The sequence below is a fragment of the Trachemys scripta genome, chromosome 8 (genome assembly GCF_013100865.1).
Source record: "Trachemys scripta elegans isolate TJP31775 chromosome 8, CAS_Tse_1.0, whole genome shotgun sequence".
Classification (NCBI taxonomy): Eukaryota; Metazoa; Chordata; order Testudines; family Emydidae; genus Trachemys; species Trachemys scripta.
The window spans coordinates 38,368,483-38,384,163 of record NC_048305.1 but is presented as its reverse complement, the minus strand read 5'-3'; the positions used below and the strand labels follow the sequence as shown (position 1 = coordinate 38,384,163).

The 15,681-nt window shown below is 47.6% G+C and overlaps 1 protein-coding gene across 1 annotated transcript in view; it reads left to right on the top strand.

Moving 5' to 3' along the window:
* Positions 1-280: 280 nt before the first annotated feature.
* The window catches only part of LOC117882060 (START domain-containing protein 10-like), a 43,244-nt gene continuing 27,843 nt past the window's right edge, over positions 281-15,681 (top strand). Inside the window, exon 1 of the mRNA XM_034780029.1 lies at positions 281-759. Coding sequence (XP_034635920.1) covers positions 595-759 — 165 coding nt within the window. The 5' untranslated portion in view covers positions 281-594. The remainder of the gene's footprint in view (positions 760-15,681) is intronic.

The window sequence follows — 15,681 nt, the reverse complement described above, 5'->3', positions numbered from 1 at the left end:
TGGCTGCTGTTCCCAGCAGGTGATCAGCTGATTCTGTAACTCAGTGCTGCAAAGTCAATCCCAGAGACTGTGAGACAGAAGCCGGTGAAGGGAAGGAAGGGGGGGCAGAAATCTGAGACACCTGTATGATGTTACCTGCTGAATAATAGAGGAGCAGAGATCCTGCTGGCCAGGAAATGGGATACCAGTCGGCAGAGCTTATCTGATATCTGAGCTTCCAGCAGCTGCATTAACAATTACAGAGAAAGAACCTTCCTGATAATTACTCTGCACAGTGCAGTTTATGGAACGGAGAGAGTAGGAGTCTGCTGGAGGACACAGCGCACAGCTCCTGGCAAGGGGAGGTTTGGGGAGAGCAGAGGGATGGACTCCAGGCTCTGGGGGCGAGGGTGGCAGCGTGAGTAGGGCAGGGACACAGCACAGCGGAGAAGCCAGCTCAAGGCAAAGCTGAGCAGAGCCAGGACAGCAGCTGGAAGTTTCTGAGCAGGCCAGGCAGAGACCTGTCCTGTGCCTGGTGCTGCAAAGCCACTTTCCAGGCCCTGGAGGTTGGCGCACACTGCCCACAGCACTCTGGACCTGGCAAAGCTCATTTCCATGTCGAGAGGAGGGGAGATGGTTTATATCCCGGACGACTCTGACTTCAGCTCATTCAGGGACCAGTGCGAGAGCCTGGAGGGCTGGCATAGCCAGTACAACAAGGGTGGGGTGATGGTGTGGAGCCAGACACCGGGGGAGAGCCGGACAGTGCAGAAAATCAAGGTAAGAGCCCAGTGCAGGTGCAGTCAGTGCCACAGCAACAGCATGCTTTGTCCCCCGGTGCTGGGACTCCCCACCAGCACCCACTCTCATCCCCTCCCTTCACTGGACACAGTGCTGCCGGGGCAAATCCCCGCTGTGGCCAGGGGTCTCTCTGCCACTTTCAATCTCCTTGTGTGTTTGGAGGGTACAAATCTGCCTTGACGTGTTTCACTAAAGCTGCTTAGTGCCAAGTTTCTACATGTGTGTACACACATGAAAACATATGTACACACGCATGCACACCCACATACACGAACATCTGCACACACAGATGTGTTTGCAGCATAGCTAGTTCTAGACTCCTGGAAGCCTTGGTGTCACTTAGGCCTGGGCTACACTAACAAGCTAGGTCAATCCAGCTACGTCACTCAGGTGTGTGAAAAATCCGCCCCCTTGAGCGACGCAGTTAAGCCAACCTGACCCCTGGTGCAGAAAGCACTAGGTTGAGGGAAGACTTCTGTCAACTCAGTTACCACCCCTCAGGGTGGCAGATTAACTACAGCAATGGGAGAACCCTTCCCATCTGCAGCAGTAAATGGCTACACTGAAGCACTACAGCGCCCAGAAAGTAGTTCAGCCTCATTTTCTGATGAGTACCCATTTACGGGCAACTGTGCTTTATCTGTGCCAGGCCTGAGCACCGGCACCTCTAGGCTTGGCCGTTCAGAGCGCTGGTACTTCTGGGCTTCCTGCATCAGTTATTAATGTAAAAAAATGGCTTGAGCCCCAGCATCTCTTTCATTACAAATTAAACGCTGGTGGGCATTTGGGACTGCTGTTGCCTACCAACTCACCCGTCCCCACGTTAGAACTGAAGCAAGTGCAAATAAAGGAATCTGCAACTGAGCAAGCCTGGGTCGCTGTTCAGCGCAATGCCCTATAGACTCCAGTGGTGTTCCTCGGGGAATAAGGGTTGGCAATCTGGGCACTCTTGGAGCCCACACAACCAAGGCATGAGGACTGTGGTGCAAAGTAGACTCGCTCATTTACACTGGCACCCCTCTGTGGTGTTGTCTTAAAGTGACATTGTCAGGTGAAAAATCCTGCTTGAAACAAACATGTTTCTTTGCCTTCATCCCTAAGAGCATTGTAGCCTATTCACATGCTAAGGTTGTCTAAACACCCACCCGGGTGCCTGCTGTTTGTTTGCTTCTTGGCTTTGCCTTTGTCTTCTCTGGGTTGATGCTGCACAGTGGGAGTCAGTTTCCCTCTTGTTCATCGTCAGTTTCATTCCAGGGTTCTGAAGGCTATGATGTTGGGGTCACACATGCAGGGAATGGCTTTGGGACAAAAATAGTTATTTCCTTTAGAATCAAACATAACACGCCCCTGTCCTGCTGGCCTGAGAATGAGCCATATGCTTTCTGAGCCAAGCTGGAGCTGGCTGTGTCCTGTTCATTGTTTAAACTCACACTTTGGGATGTCCTGGGACATGTTCAGGAGAAGCCTTGCTAAGAATAGTGAAGGCTTGGAACACTCTGCTGGGAAGCAGGGAGAGCTGCTGTTGCTGAACGATGTAGATTAACCAAGTTCAAATGCCTGCGGTTCTCTTGTTACAGTTACAATGGCCCGGACCCTGAGCCCTGAAGGTACTCAGGTGCCTACGCTCCCGACTTAGGCACCTAAATCTCAGATGTGCTTCTCCACTGCACAACATTAGCCTCAACCCTGTAGGCCCCTAAACTCACTCAGTGCCTAAGTGTCTGTCTTGGCGCATGAGCCCTGCTGCCACTCTGCTCCCCGCAAGCTCTGAGTGATTCACAAACCAGAGAAAGACAAGCAGTGGCGCTAGAACAATTTTTACAGTGGGGATTCTGAAAGCCAGTGGTCCCCAACCTTTTTACTTTGCCCCCCACCTTACCCTGTTTGTGCCCCCTCTCCCCAGAGCTGGCTCCGGGAGGAGGGGGACACGGACAGGGGTAAGGGGGCTGAGACTGGGACCACAGCTGGGGGTGGGAGCAGAGCCCCAGGTGTGGGCCTTGCAGCCAGGACCCTGGGTGCGGGGCCAGGAAAAGAGCCCTGAGTGAGGGGCCGGCGGTAGCCAGGACCCCGGGTACGGGGCCAGGAAAAGAGCCCTGAGTGAGGGGCCAGCAGCAGCCAGGACCCCGGGTATGGGGCCAGCAGCTGGAACCCCGAGCAGGGCCGGCGCTTCCATTTAGGCGACCTAAGCAGTGGCCTAGGGCACCAGGATTTGGCGGGGCGGCATTCTGCCACCCTCGGCAGCAATTCGGCGGTGGGGGGTCCTTCCATGCTCCAGGTCTTCGGTGGCAATTCTGCGGTGGGTCCTTCACTCGCTTCGGGACCCGCCGCCGAAGTGCCCCGAAGACCGGGAGCGCGGAAGAACCCCCCCGCCACAGAATCGCTGACGACGACCGGGAGCATGGAAGGACCCCCGCCTAGGGCGCCAAAAACTATGGCGCCGTTCTTGACCCCGAGTGCAGGTCCGGGACTGAGCTGCCACTTCAGCTTTTGACAGGAAAAGTCCTCTTTCCAAAATCACCAGACAACTTGCATATTAGAGGGAGCAGGTTTATAGCTGTAAGACACTTCCACTTTCCATATATGTTGAGAAGAAAGCTCTTAAAGCACAACAAATAGTGAAAGGACAGTTGAGGCCCCTCATCTAGACCGTGTATAAGTCATCTTGTAGGTTCCACTATCTCCGAATTTAACAGGAAACCTCTATGCACTAGTGCCCACCTCTCCCCGCAAACCCCACCCCTCCAGTTCCCAACCACCACATTGCACAGGGCAGTTCTTGACACATTCTTTGTGCCACCCACTCAGTCAGCCTGAATGACCCAGCCTGCATTGCAGGGCGGCAGGAGAAAGTTTGGCAGTGGGGAGATCACTGACCAGGTTTGTTCAGATTTGCCTTGCAAGAGAAGCTACTATCCTCATGCTTCCCACAAGCATTTCCAGTACCCATGGCAAGCATATTTTGCTAACTCTGAGGGGAAACAAAATATGCAAGAGGCTGAACTGTGATACATAACTTTCACGGGTTCCTTGATAGTATAGTGGTAGGGAATGGAGGCACTCTGACAGCTCAGGTCTGGGAGCAGAGCCCCGGGCACGGGTCCAGCGGCAGCCGGAACCCTACATGTAGGGCCAGTAGTGGACCCCAGGGCACGGGGCCGGGACCCCACACAAAACTGGGAATGCTGCAGCATCCCCCACACCCTAGTTCCCACCAGGGCCAACGAGAGGGAGGGAAGGCAGTACAAATTACCAGGGCCTGGCGGTCCAGAATGGGGCCGGGGGCCCGGCTTCCCCCCCCCTCTCGTCGGCCCTGTTTAGCCGATCCGCCCTTGCTGGGGGGCCCAAAAAAAATTTTCACCGGGGCCCAAACCCACTCTCAACGGCCTTGGTTCCCATGCCTATGGAGACAAGGTTTCACCTGCCTGTCTTGTGTCAGTAGGCATGCTTATTCACGGTTGGAGTGTGCCCCGTTCAGAATCTGGCTAGAGGAGGAAGTAGTGGTGCCCAATGGGTAGCGCACTCACCTGGATATGGGATACCTGGGTTCAGTTCCTCTCCACCTCCAGGTCAGAGGTCTCCCACTGCTTAGGAGCGTGCTCTAAGCACTGAGCTGTGGCATATTCTGCTAGGGTTTCCTCGGTCTCTCCATGAAAGCTGTTCCACTGTGGCTAATAAATAAATCTCTTCCGTTGGAGCTGCATTGGTCCCAGGATATTAGAGATACTAGGTGCAGGAGGGAATAGCTTTTATTGGACCAATGTCTGTTGGGGAGAGAGACAAGCTTTCGAGCTTAAACAGAATTCTTCAGGGCTGGGAAAGGTACTCAGAGTCTCACAGCTAAATATAAGGTGGAACAGATTGTTTAGCATAAGTAGATTACTCATATTGTAATGGACCTTTCAAGGTGAAGTGGCCAGTTCACACCTCTGTAGTCATAGGGCAAAAAGGGGGTTAGTGGGTTACAGCTTGTTGTAATAAGCCATAAATCCAGTGTCTCTGCAAGACCATGATTTGTAAGCTATGTCTACACTGGCAATTGAATGACAAAACTTCTCATTCAGAGGTGTTAATCCTCCCCCTCCCGAAAGACAAAAGTTTTGCCGATGACAAACGCCAGTGTGAACAGCGCTTTGTGATCAGAAACGCTCTCCTGCTGACAATGCAAACCCTGCTCATTGTGGGTGGAAGTTTTATGTCAGCGGCTACACTGCACGACTTTTAGCGGAATGGCTGTAGCGACACAGCCATGTCGCTAAAAGCTGTGTAGTGTAGACATAGCCTTAGTGTCTAGCAAAGTTATGAATTTAAAATCCCAGGCTTGTCTTTTGAAGGTCTTGTGCAGGTTTCCTTTGAGGACAAGGAGGGGCAAGTCAGATGTAGAGTGGTCGCTTTGTGAAGAGGGTTCACCCACAGGTGATAGAGTGTTCTTGTCTTTTATCATTTTTTTTTTGTGTAAGTTAATTTGAGAGCATAGTAATGTTTGGTTTCACCACGGGTCACTTGCAGGTTTGGTGGATTCTCTGTAACTTGAAGTCTTTAAACCATAATTTGAGGACTTCAGTAACTCAGCCTGGGGTTAGAGGTCTATTACAGGAGTGGGTGGGTGAGGTTCTGTGGCCTGCGATGTGCAGGAGATCAGACTAGACGATCATGATGGTTCCTTCTGACCTTAAAGTCTGAGTCTCCTCTCATGAGGTAGGTTTTCCATTCTCCTGATCACCTAGTAGCCCTTCTCTGCTCATGTTCCAGTTTGAATTCATCTTTCTTAAACATGGGAGACCAGAACTGCACACAGTATTCCAGATGAGGTCTCACCAGTGCCTTGTATAATGGTACTAACACTTCCCTGTCTTTACTGGAAATACCTCGCCTGATGCATCCCAGGATTGCATTAGCCTTTTTCATGGCTGCATCATGTGGGTGGCTCATACGCATCCTGTGATCAACCAATACATCCTGGTCTTTCTCTTCCTCTGTCACTTCCAACTGATACATCCCCAGCTGGGTATCTCCAACTCGTATCTAGTGCAGCTGATTTAACAATAACTACTGTGTTCCTGGCAATATCGTGTTCTGATGACTTTAGCAATGACCCATCTTAACTGGGATAAGAGACTATATCTTATTTTCTAGTAGATAGAGATAAGTAGCTATATCCATGTACTGTAGTTCTCCTACATCAATGTACATTGTAACTGTACTGATCGTGTGTTGTCGAGGTGATCTGAATGTTCTGACATAAGTTTTCCATGCAAATGTTGTTATTGTGTCTTTAATTTATTTATTAAGATGGATTCTCAGATATTTATATTTTTTATTTATAGCAAAAATTCTTGTTGTTAGTCCCTAAGTGCATGACCTTCCACTTTTCACTATTAAATCTCATCCCATTTCTACTACTCCAGTTTACAAGGTTGTCCAGATCTGTGTATGATATTCCAATCCTCCTCCATATTGGCAATACCTCCCAACTTTGTGTCATCCACAGATTTTATTAGCACACTCTCACTTTTTGTGCCAAGATCAGTAATAAACTGTTAAATAAGATTGGTCCCAAGACCGATCACTGAGGAACTCCACTAGTAACCTCCCTCCAGCCTGACAGTTCACCTTTCAGTATGACCCATTGTAGTCTCTCCCCTATAAGCAGTTACTTATCCACCTTGCAATTCTCGTATGAATCCCCATCTTCTCAGATTTAATTACTAATTTTCTATGTGGAACTGTATCAAATACCGTACTGAAATCCAGGTACATTAGATCTACTGCATTTCCTTTGTCTAAAAAATCAGTTATCTTCTCAAAAAATAAATCTGGTTGGTCTGGCATGAGCTACCTTTTGTAAAACCATGTTGTATTTTATCCCAGTTATTGTTAACCTCTATGTCCTTAACTTCCTTCTATTTCAAAATTTGTTCCAAGACCTTGCATACAGTTGAGCTCAAACTAACAGGCCTGTAATTTCCCAGATCACCTTTTTTGCCTTTCTTAAAAGTAGGCACTATATTAGCAATTCTCCAGTCATAGGGTATGACCCCCAAGTTTACAGATTCATTAAAATTCTTTGCTTTTGAGTATGGGTTGTAATTGTTTAATGATATCTTGTATGGGTTCCATTGTGGGGTGGTAGATGACAATGAGGGGTGTGCTGCTGGAGAGGGTTGTTTTTTTTTCCATATTGCAGCAGACTCTCTTAACATATTTGGGTGGCCCAGTCCATGATGCGATCTACTTCTCTGGTGGCTTATCCTTGTTTGGTGAAGGTGGTTTTCACTGTGTTAAGATTTCCTCCTCAGCACATATTCTGTGGGATCTGCCTGGCTGTAGATAACAGATTTCTTGGAGTGTGAGGGGTGGTTACTGGATCTGTGATGGTAAGAGTGATGATTCATGGGTTTCTTGTATATAGATGTCTGTAGGATTCTATTGCTGAAGCTGGTTCTAGTGTCCAGGAAATTAATGCTGATGCAGGAGTGTTTTAGAGAGATTTTAATGGATTGCTGGTGGTTGCTGAAGTTGTGGTAGAAGTCTGTGAAGGAGTTTAGGGCATCTGTCCAGAGGATGAAAATATCGTTGATGTATCTCAGGTATATCATTGGCTTTGTGGTGTGTTTGTCCAGAAATTCTTCCTTGAGAGGCCAGGAAGAGGTTGGCATATTGGGGATTCATCCTAGTACCCAGGTTTGGACAGTTCCCATGGTTTGGACAGTTTGTTGTTGAATGTAAAATTGTTATGGGTGAGGATGAAAGGGATGAGTTTGGCGATGTGTCTGGAGTTGTCCATTGTCTTGTAGATAAGAACATAAGAATGGCCATACTGGGTCAGACCAAAGGTCCATCTAGCCCAGTATCCTGTCTTCCAACAGTGGCCAATGCTTGGTGCCCCAGAGGGACTGAACAGAACAGGTAATCATCAAGTGATCCATCCCCTGTCACTCATTACCAGCTTCTGGCAAACAGAGGCTAGGGACACCATCCCTGCCCATCCTGGCTAATAGCCATTGATGGACCTATCCTCTATGGACTTATCTAGTTCTTTTTTGAACCCTGTTATAGTCTTGGCCTTCACAACATCCTCTGGCAAAGAGTTCCATAGGTTGACTGTGCATTGTATGAAGAAATACTTCCTTTTGTTTGTTTTAAACCTGCTGCCTATTATTTTCATTTGGTGACCCCTAGTTCTTGTGTTATGAGAAGGAGTAAATAACACTTCCTTATTTACTTTCTCCACACCAGTCATGGTTTTATAGACCTCTATCATATCCCCCCATTTCCAAGCTGCAAAGTCCCAGTCTTATTAATCTCTTCTTATACGAAGCTGTTCCATAGCCCTAATCATTTTTGTTGCCCTTTTCTTAACCTTTTCCAAATCCAATACATCTTTTTTGAGATGGGGAGACCTCATCTGCATGCAGTATTCAAGATGTGGGTGTATCATGGATTTATATAGAGGCAATATGATATTTTCTGTCTTCTTATCTATCCCTTTCTTAATGATTCCCAACATTCTGTTAGCTTTTTTGACTGCCCCTGCACATTGAGTGGATGTTTTCAGAGAACTAGCCACAATGACTCCAAGATCTTTCTTGAGTGGTAACAGCTAATTTAGACCCCATCATTTTATACGTATAGTTGGGATCTAAGTTTCCTGTAAGCTGCCCAGTTGTGCAGCCATGCAGCAGCCTATTTAGTGTTGTGCAGGCATTCAGGGAACCCGCCCAGGGACCTACCGTGGCCAGGGGAGGGGTGGCCTTCCCCCGGCCCCAACCTCGCCTGTTACCGAAATATCGGGTTCACCTAGCTGAGAGCCAATAACAGCCAGACAAGGATAAGGAAGAGTTGCTTTATTCTGCAGAAGAAAGGAGAGCTTTGCACCTTGGTACAAAAACTTTGTTTTACACACATTTTACAGATTTTTTTATACACATTTAGACAAAGGCCCTTGCCGTGTTAACATTTGATTGGTGCTTGTTCGACCCGTGCTTTTGCTATCTGGCCAGTGAAAACCGGCTTGGGACCAGCTCCAACTACCTTAAGGCCTTGAAAGGGAAAACAGTTGAAAAGTTCAGGCTACTGTGTACTTAAGGTGTCTGCTTCCCCCTAATGGCCGCTGGCTGACATAATGGCTACTAGCTGTTAAGGGTAGTCACTAGTAACTTTTACAGTTCCCCCTTCGGGCCTGACAAATCCAAATTGTCAGGCCCGTTACGCAATTTGTGATTAAGCTGGAGGGAAAGATATCTAGAGCCAAGCGGTTCTGGAGAACCGTTTGCCTTAGGTTTTTTTTGTGCAGTTGCCAAGTCCACCAGGGCATCGGCGGTAGTTCAGTTTTTTAGATGTTTTGGTGAATTACTTAATTTTACATGCATTTTTTTTATGGACCTGGCGGGTTTCGGTATGTGGGAGCCCACACTTTCCTAATTGATCCATATGCTTGGAAGGAGCATTGAGAACTTTTGCACTTTTACCCAGAAAGTTTCCAAGTATGTTTTTATGGCTACAGATTAGATAGTACTCCTGATGTGTTTGTAAGGGCAGTGGGCCAAGCCTGAACATGCTAGATTTTACAGCAATGCCTTTTCAGCCTTAGTGATATTTAATACCATTTTTGTTAGCAACTTCTGGGTTATAGAACTAAGGGCAAAGATAACATGTAACTCACCAATTTCAGCCTGTACCTGGATTAGCTGTGCTCCAAAAATAAGGCTAGTGGCCTTTTCTAATTGCTTTAATTTTTTATTATGTTTTTGGCTTTTAAAAATATTTTAAACTGCTGCTGCACTATTGGCCCCATCCCAAAGGGATCTGGTTAAGTTTTTTTTTTTTTTTTTTTTTTTTTAAGAGGAAATAACCCAAGCCCTTTGTTGTGCTAATTTAATGGCAGCCCCCTGTGAGCAATTTGGGTATGTAGAGGTGATCTGGAAACTGGATAAGGGTAATGAAAATTTAACAGTTCCTAGTGTAGTGTTAATTACAGTTTATTGATATTTTAATACATTTTTTTTTTTTGGTGTAGTACTATACCACATTTTTAAGTATGGGTTCCACAAGTTTCTTCCTACCAGTGTATAATTTTTTGTTTTTTTACCAGGGTCAGTTTTTAATGTTTTTTGTAGGCAGGAATTCCTGGACTTTGGTGGTTCCAATGAAGCAAATGTGGTTTTGTTTTTTTTGTTTGTTTGTTTTGTTTTTTGTTTTTGTTTTTTGTTTGTTTTTTGAAACAGTTATGGTTTAGCATTATACAGGGGAGAGGTTACTAGCACATTACCCTGTAATGGTTTTGAGGTTTTTTTTTTTTTTTTTTTAAATTTAAAGGCACAGTAGGTCTGTTAGTGGATAAGGAAGAGGTTACTAGCACTTTACCTTTTTTTTTTTTTTTTTTCCTGCTGTCCAGAAGGCACAGCAGAGCTAGAAGGAGAAATAGGCTTATCAGTCGTAGAGTCCTCCTGAGGTGGAGGGGTCTTTTTACAGTGAGAAGCATGGGTCCAGGTAGGCAGTCCTTGGCACTTCACAGCGGTGTTGGTGGTTAACAGGACTTGGAAAGGGCCTTTCCAGCATGGAGCCAAAGCAGTCTTTCGTTGGTGGATCTTTACATAGACTTAGTCTCCTTGTTTCAATGAACTGCAGGGCTGCTAGGGTCTTTGGGTAGCACTTCTTTTATTTGTGAGAAAAGAAACCTAACACATTTCATTAATGCCAGGCAGTGTTTTGCAGATGTTATATTGCTTGGGCACATTCAGGCCCCCCTTTTCTTGGCTGTTAGCCAAGTCTTAGCTGTGGGCAATGTCCTTGGATGGGGCCAGCATCTTATTTTTGGACTGAGCTTGCTAGCTATATTTTTTTGTTAGTTAACTCATTCTGTTCTTTTTTCTTCTCCTTCTTTTTGGCTTGTTTTAACCTACAAAGGAAACTTTCACTTTTTACTTATACACCTTTTTTTAACAATGAACACATACACATTGCCATTATACAGTACATTAGTTTTATTACTTAATGTATGCCATGTACACCCTTCTAGTAAAATAACTTTATTACAGAGCTTTGGAGCAACAAACCAGGACAAGCACACATACTTTTGAGGAGTCCGCTCGGTACAACCTCTGGTGTCCAATAGCTTTCCTCCCTTCCCAGCCCTTTGGCTAGAAATCTGAGGTAGCCAGAAGGATCCCATGGGCAATATGGGGAGTGGGTTAACCTTCCATGTCCTTGCTTCTAAAGACTGTTGGTATGCAAATTTTAATAACAATTTTGGCCATAGAACACAAAAATAATTTCTATTGTGCTAGTAAATGCATGGTACGTTGAATGCTATTCAGCTGGCATCCATTTTCTCTGATGATCTGAAAGACAAAAGAACAGAGGTCTACCCCTTCTGGGCAGTCAGTCATTGCTTAAAATATTTTTTTTATATACACATACTTTTGTTGATTTTAGGCAAAACAGAGGAATTACCCCATATTTCCTTGTATGTGTTTTATAGGCAGCCCAGGTTTCAGTGGTTTCTACCTTATTAGTTAGAAAATTGCATTAATACAGATGCTTTCTGGCTTGCTTTCAGATTCAAAGCTATCCACAGCTTAAAGATTTTTACTTAAAAAGGGACACAATTAACTTTCCCAGACTTTTGATTGCCTTTTACTTCTAACTTCTGCTTTCAAACATACAGTGATTTGAAAAAGACAACACAACCTATATTGGTAGGTTTGCATTTCTTTTACCTCTACTACAATATACATTGCACATGTTCTGGGGAAAATGCACATCCTCTCCACAATTCAATTTCCACAACACTAGTCACATCAATTTTTACACAAGGTGTAACTATTTCTTTTTTTGAACACCAGGTAAAGGCCATTTACTTAACATATAATTCAAAGGGTTATCCTTAGAGGGTTTTACCAGAGACCCACCCATCTGCCTGCTGACACTCTAACAGAGAATTACACAGAGAACAGAGGGAATTATGGCCTAATAGGATCCTATTACAGGAATTTCTACTAATACTGACCGCTACAGGGGACGAGACAGAAGGATCCCAATTCGACCTCAGAGCTTCATCGCACGCGATGGCTTCCACTCTGAGGAATTATGAATGAGAGGCTCAGTTCAGTCCACACACCTAACGCCCAAATGTATAAGACAGAAATTCATTAACCGGTTAACCAGAACAGAACCAGACCAGAACCAGAACCAAATAGTGTCTCCTTATCCTATTAGGACTCACCTTATCGGAACACGAACCCCAGGGCCGTGGTGAAGCAGAGAAAAGGGGCAAAACACCCCGTTGGCGCCGTTCCCAGTTCACCTCAGCCGTCCGGAGTCCAATGTCCGAGCTAGGAGAGTCCCGGCGGAGTCGCCAGAAACTGGCACTGAAATATCGGGTCCACCTAGCTGAGAGCCAACAACAGCCAGACAGGGATAAGGAAGAGTTGCTTTATTCTGCAGAAGAAAGGAGAGATTTGCACATTTTACAGATCCTTTATACACATTTAGACAAAGGCCCTTGCCGTGTTAACACTTGATTGGTGGTTGTCAGACCCGTGCTTTTGCTATCTGGTCAGTGAAAACCGGCTTGGGACCAGCTCCAACTACCTTAAGGCCTTGAAAGGGAAAACAGTTGAAAAGTTCAGGCTACTGTGTACTTAAGGTGTCTGCTTCCCCCTAATGGCCACTGGCTGACATAACGGCTACTAGCTGTTAAGTGGGGGTCACTAGTAACTTTCACACTAGCCCGGTCCCCAACCTGCCACAGCCGGGGTGGCCTCCCGGCCCCAACTATGCCACAACCCGGACCTGCCACGCCCGGGGTGCCCCTACCCTGGCCCGAACCCGGCTGGGGCGGTGCGGCATGGCCTGGACCCAGCCGCAGCCAGGGCAGTGTGCTTCAGGCCCAGACCCAGCCATGGTTGCCCGGCCCGAACCCGGGCGGCACAGCCTGGACCGTGGCAGCACGGCACGGCCTGGACCTGTTGCGTCCGGGGCACCCGTCCCTGAAGTCAGCCCTGGCCAGACCTGCGGGGCCGAGGGAGGGGTGCCTATCCTGTAGCTCCAACCCCAGAGCTGTCCCAGCGGGGAGAGGCACCTCTCTCCCCTAGCCCAGCTGCTGCTGAGGGGAGAGAGAGCTGGGGGTGTCCTCTCTCCCTGCTGTAGCCCAGAACACCTTACTGCACCCCAAACCCCTCATCCCTGCCCCCATCTCAGAGCCCGCACCCCCAGCCGGAGTCCTCACACCCCTGCATCCCAACCCTCTGCCCCAGTCCTGAGCCCCTCATCCCCAACCCTCTGCCCCACCCCTGAACCCCCTCCCACCCTCCGAACCCCTCGGCCCCACCGCCACCACTTGAATTTTGTTATGTGCACCAATATGAAGGTGATTAGAGGGAACACTGGTTGGGATTATGTTTTTCAGTGTGCAATACTTTGCATTTATCAACATTGAATTTCATCTGCCATTTTGTTGCCCAGTCACCCAGTTTTGTGAGATCCCTTTGTAGCTCTTCACAGTCTGCTTTGGACTTAACTATCTTAAGTAGTTTTGTATCATCTGCAAATTTTGCCACCTCACTGTTTACCCCTTTTTCCAGATCATTTATAAATATGTTAAATAGGACTGGGCCCAGTACAGACCCCCGGGGGAAATATTTACCTCTCTCCATTCTGAAAACTGACCATTTATTTCTATCCTTTGTTTCCTGTCTTTTAACCAGTTACTGATCCATGAGAGGACCTTCCCTCTTATCCTATGACTGCTTACTTTGCTTAAGAGCCTTTGGTGAGGGACCTTGTGAAAGGCTTTCTGAAAATCTAAGTTCGCTATATCCACTGGATCCCCCTTGTCCACATGCTTGTTGATCCCCTCAAAGAAGTCTAGTAGATTGGTGAAGCATTATTTCCCTTTACAAAAATCATGTTGACTCTTCCCCAACAAATTATGTTCATCTATGTGTCTGATAATTCTTTTCTAGTTTGCCCGGTACTGAAGTTAGGTTTACTGGCCTGTAATTGCCGGGGTCACCTCTGGAGCCTTTTTAAAAAATTGGCGTCACATTTGCTATCCTCCAGTCATTTGGTACAGAAGCTGATTTAAATGATGTTATATACCACAGTTAGTAGTTCTTCAATTTCACATTTGAGTTTGTAAGGAGGGGCGTGTGTCTCTCCCCTTCTGACAGGGCGGGAGGCCAGGCCGCCTCGCTGTTTTTCAATTAGGGCGCAGCTCCCAGCTGGTGAGTCCACCTGGTGATTAATCCAAGTAGCAGTTGGTCCCTCTGCCCAATCCCTCAATCAGGGCAGTAAGCAGTTAGCAGGCCTGGCCAACAATCAACCCAGGCCTTAGTTAGTCTCTCTGCCCAGTCCCTCAATCAGGGCAATTCACAGTTTATAGCTCAGGCTGAGTCCCTGTGATACAGCCCAGCAGTTCAGGGTTGGGAATTAGCTCTCAACTCAGAGTGACAGCAAATGCTCCTGGCGCCCTAGCTTCAGTGGGGGCCAGACCAATTCAGGCCTCCTGGCTTATTAGTGGGGAGGTGGCCACCCTTCACAGGTAGTGGGACGCAGGCCCTCCCACTCCACTGCGTCCCAACCCAGGGCCCTATTAGTGGCAGGGTAGTTCGCCACTAGGTCAGCGGGGATCTACCCACAACATGCTGGCCAGTTCACAATAGTTCCACAGCCAAACCCTATTTGGTGTCCCTGGGCTCCTTCCTACCCTCCCCAGTTTGGGGCACCTGGGTTCTGGGGTCATCCTGGGTCTCTCTGGGGTAAACAGCCAATGGCAGCCCCAGCAGTTTGTCGGCATTGCTGGTCTCCAGCAATTCAGGTAACTCCTCTGGTCGGGCAGCCATCTCCTTCAGCTCTGGGCCCCAGCAGCAAGGAAGAGATATCCTACTCCTCTGGCAGCCCTCTCCCGCCTGAGCTAGGAGGCTGGCCTTTTATAGTCCTGCTTCCTGTCCTACCCCTCTGCTTCCAGCGGGGCAGCTGCAGATGGGCTGGTTCTGCCCACCAGGGGGCAATCTCGGGTCTTTCTCCTTCTGACAGGGCAGGAGACCGCATCTCCTTGCTACAGAGTTCCTTCAGAACTCTCGGGAGAATACCATCTAGTCCTGGTGACTTATTACTGTTTAGTTTATCAATTGGTTGCAAAATCTCCTCTAATGATGCCTCAATCTGGAACAGTTCCTGAGATTTGTCACCCAAAAAGAATGACTCAGGTTTGGGAATCTCCCTCACATCCTCAGAAGTGAAGACAGATGCAAAGAATTCATTTCGTTTCTCTGTAATGGTCTTATTGTCCTTGAATGCTCCGTTAGCATCTCGATCATCCAGTGGCCCCACTAGTTGTTTATCAGGCATGGAGCCCACTCAGCTCACCGTCACTGCTGCTGTTGTGGGCAAGTCTACTGTGGGGGCTGCTGTGATCCAAGTAGCCAATGCAATCATTGACGTTCTGTCATCAAGGGTAGTGACTCTGGGAAATGTGCGGGCCTTTTTAGATTTTAGGTGCATCATATTCCTGTCCTTTGTTGCTAGTGAAGAAGTCTTGCAGCCGTACATTCCAGTCCGGTCAGCGCTGTAACACCCGTAGCACTTCTGTGGTTGACACATGTAACAGCTCCAGGGCTCTTGCTCTTTTGCCTTGGCCGAGGTACCTTGCCCTACCCAGACCTCCAAGCATTCAACACAGAAGCACCTGCAGCAGCTGGTATTGTTACACAGCAGCAGCCCCTTGGCTTCACAGCAGACGGTGCAGTAGGTCCGCTAACCATCCTCATCAGACATGTAGCTTGGCCGGGGGTTCTGGGAACGTCTTCCCTGCCCAGCTCCTAGCAACCTCCAGGGCATGGTGTACGGCTCCCAGGGCCACCCAGAGGATTACGGGGGCCTGAGGCAAAGCAATTTTGG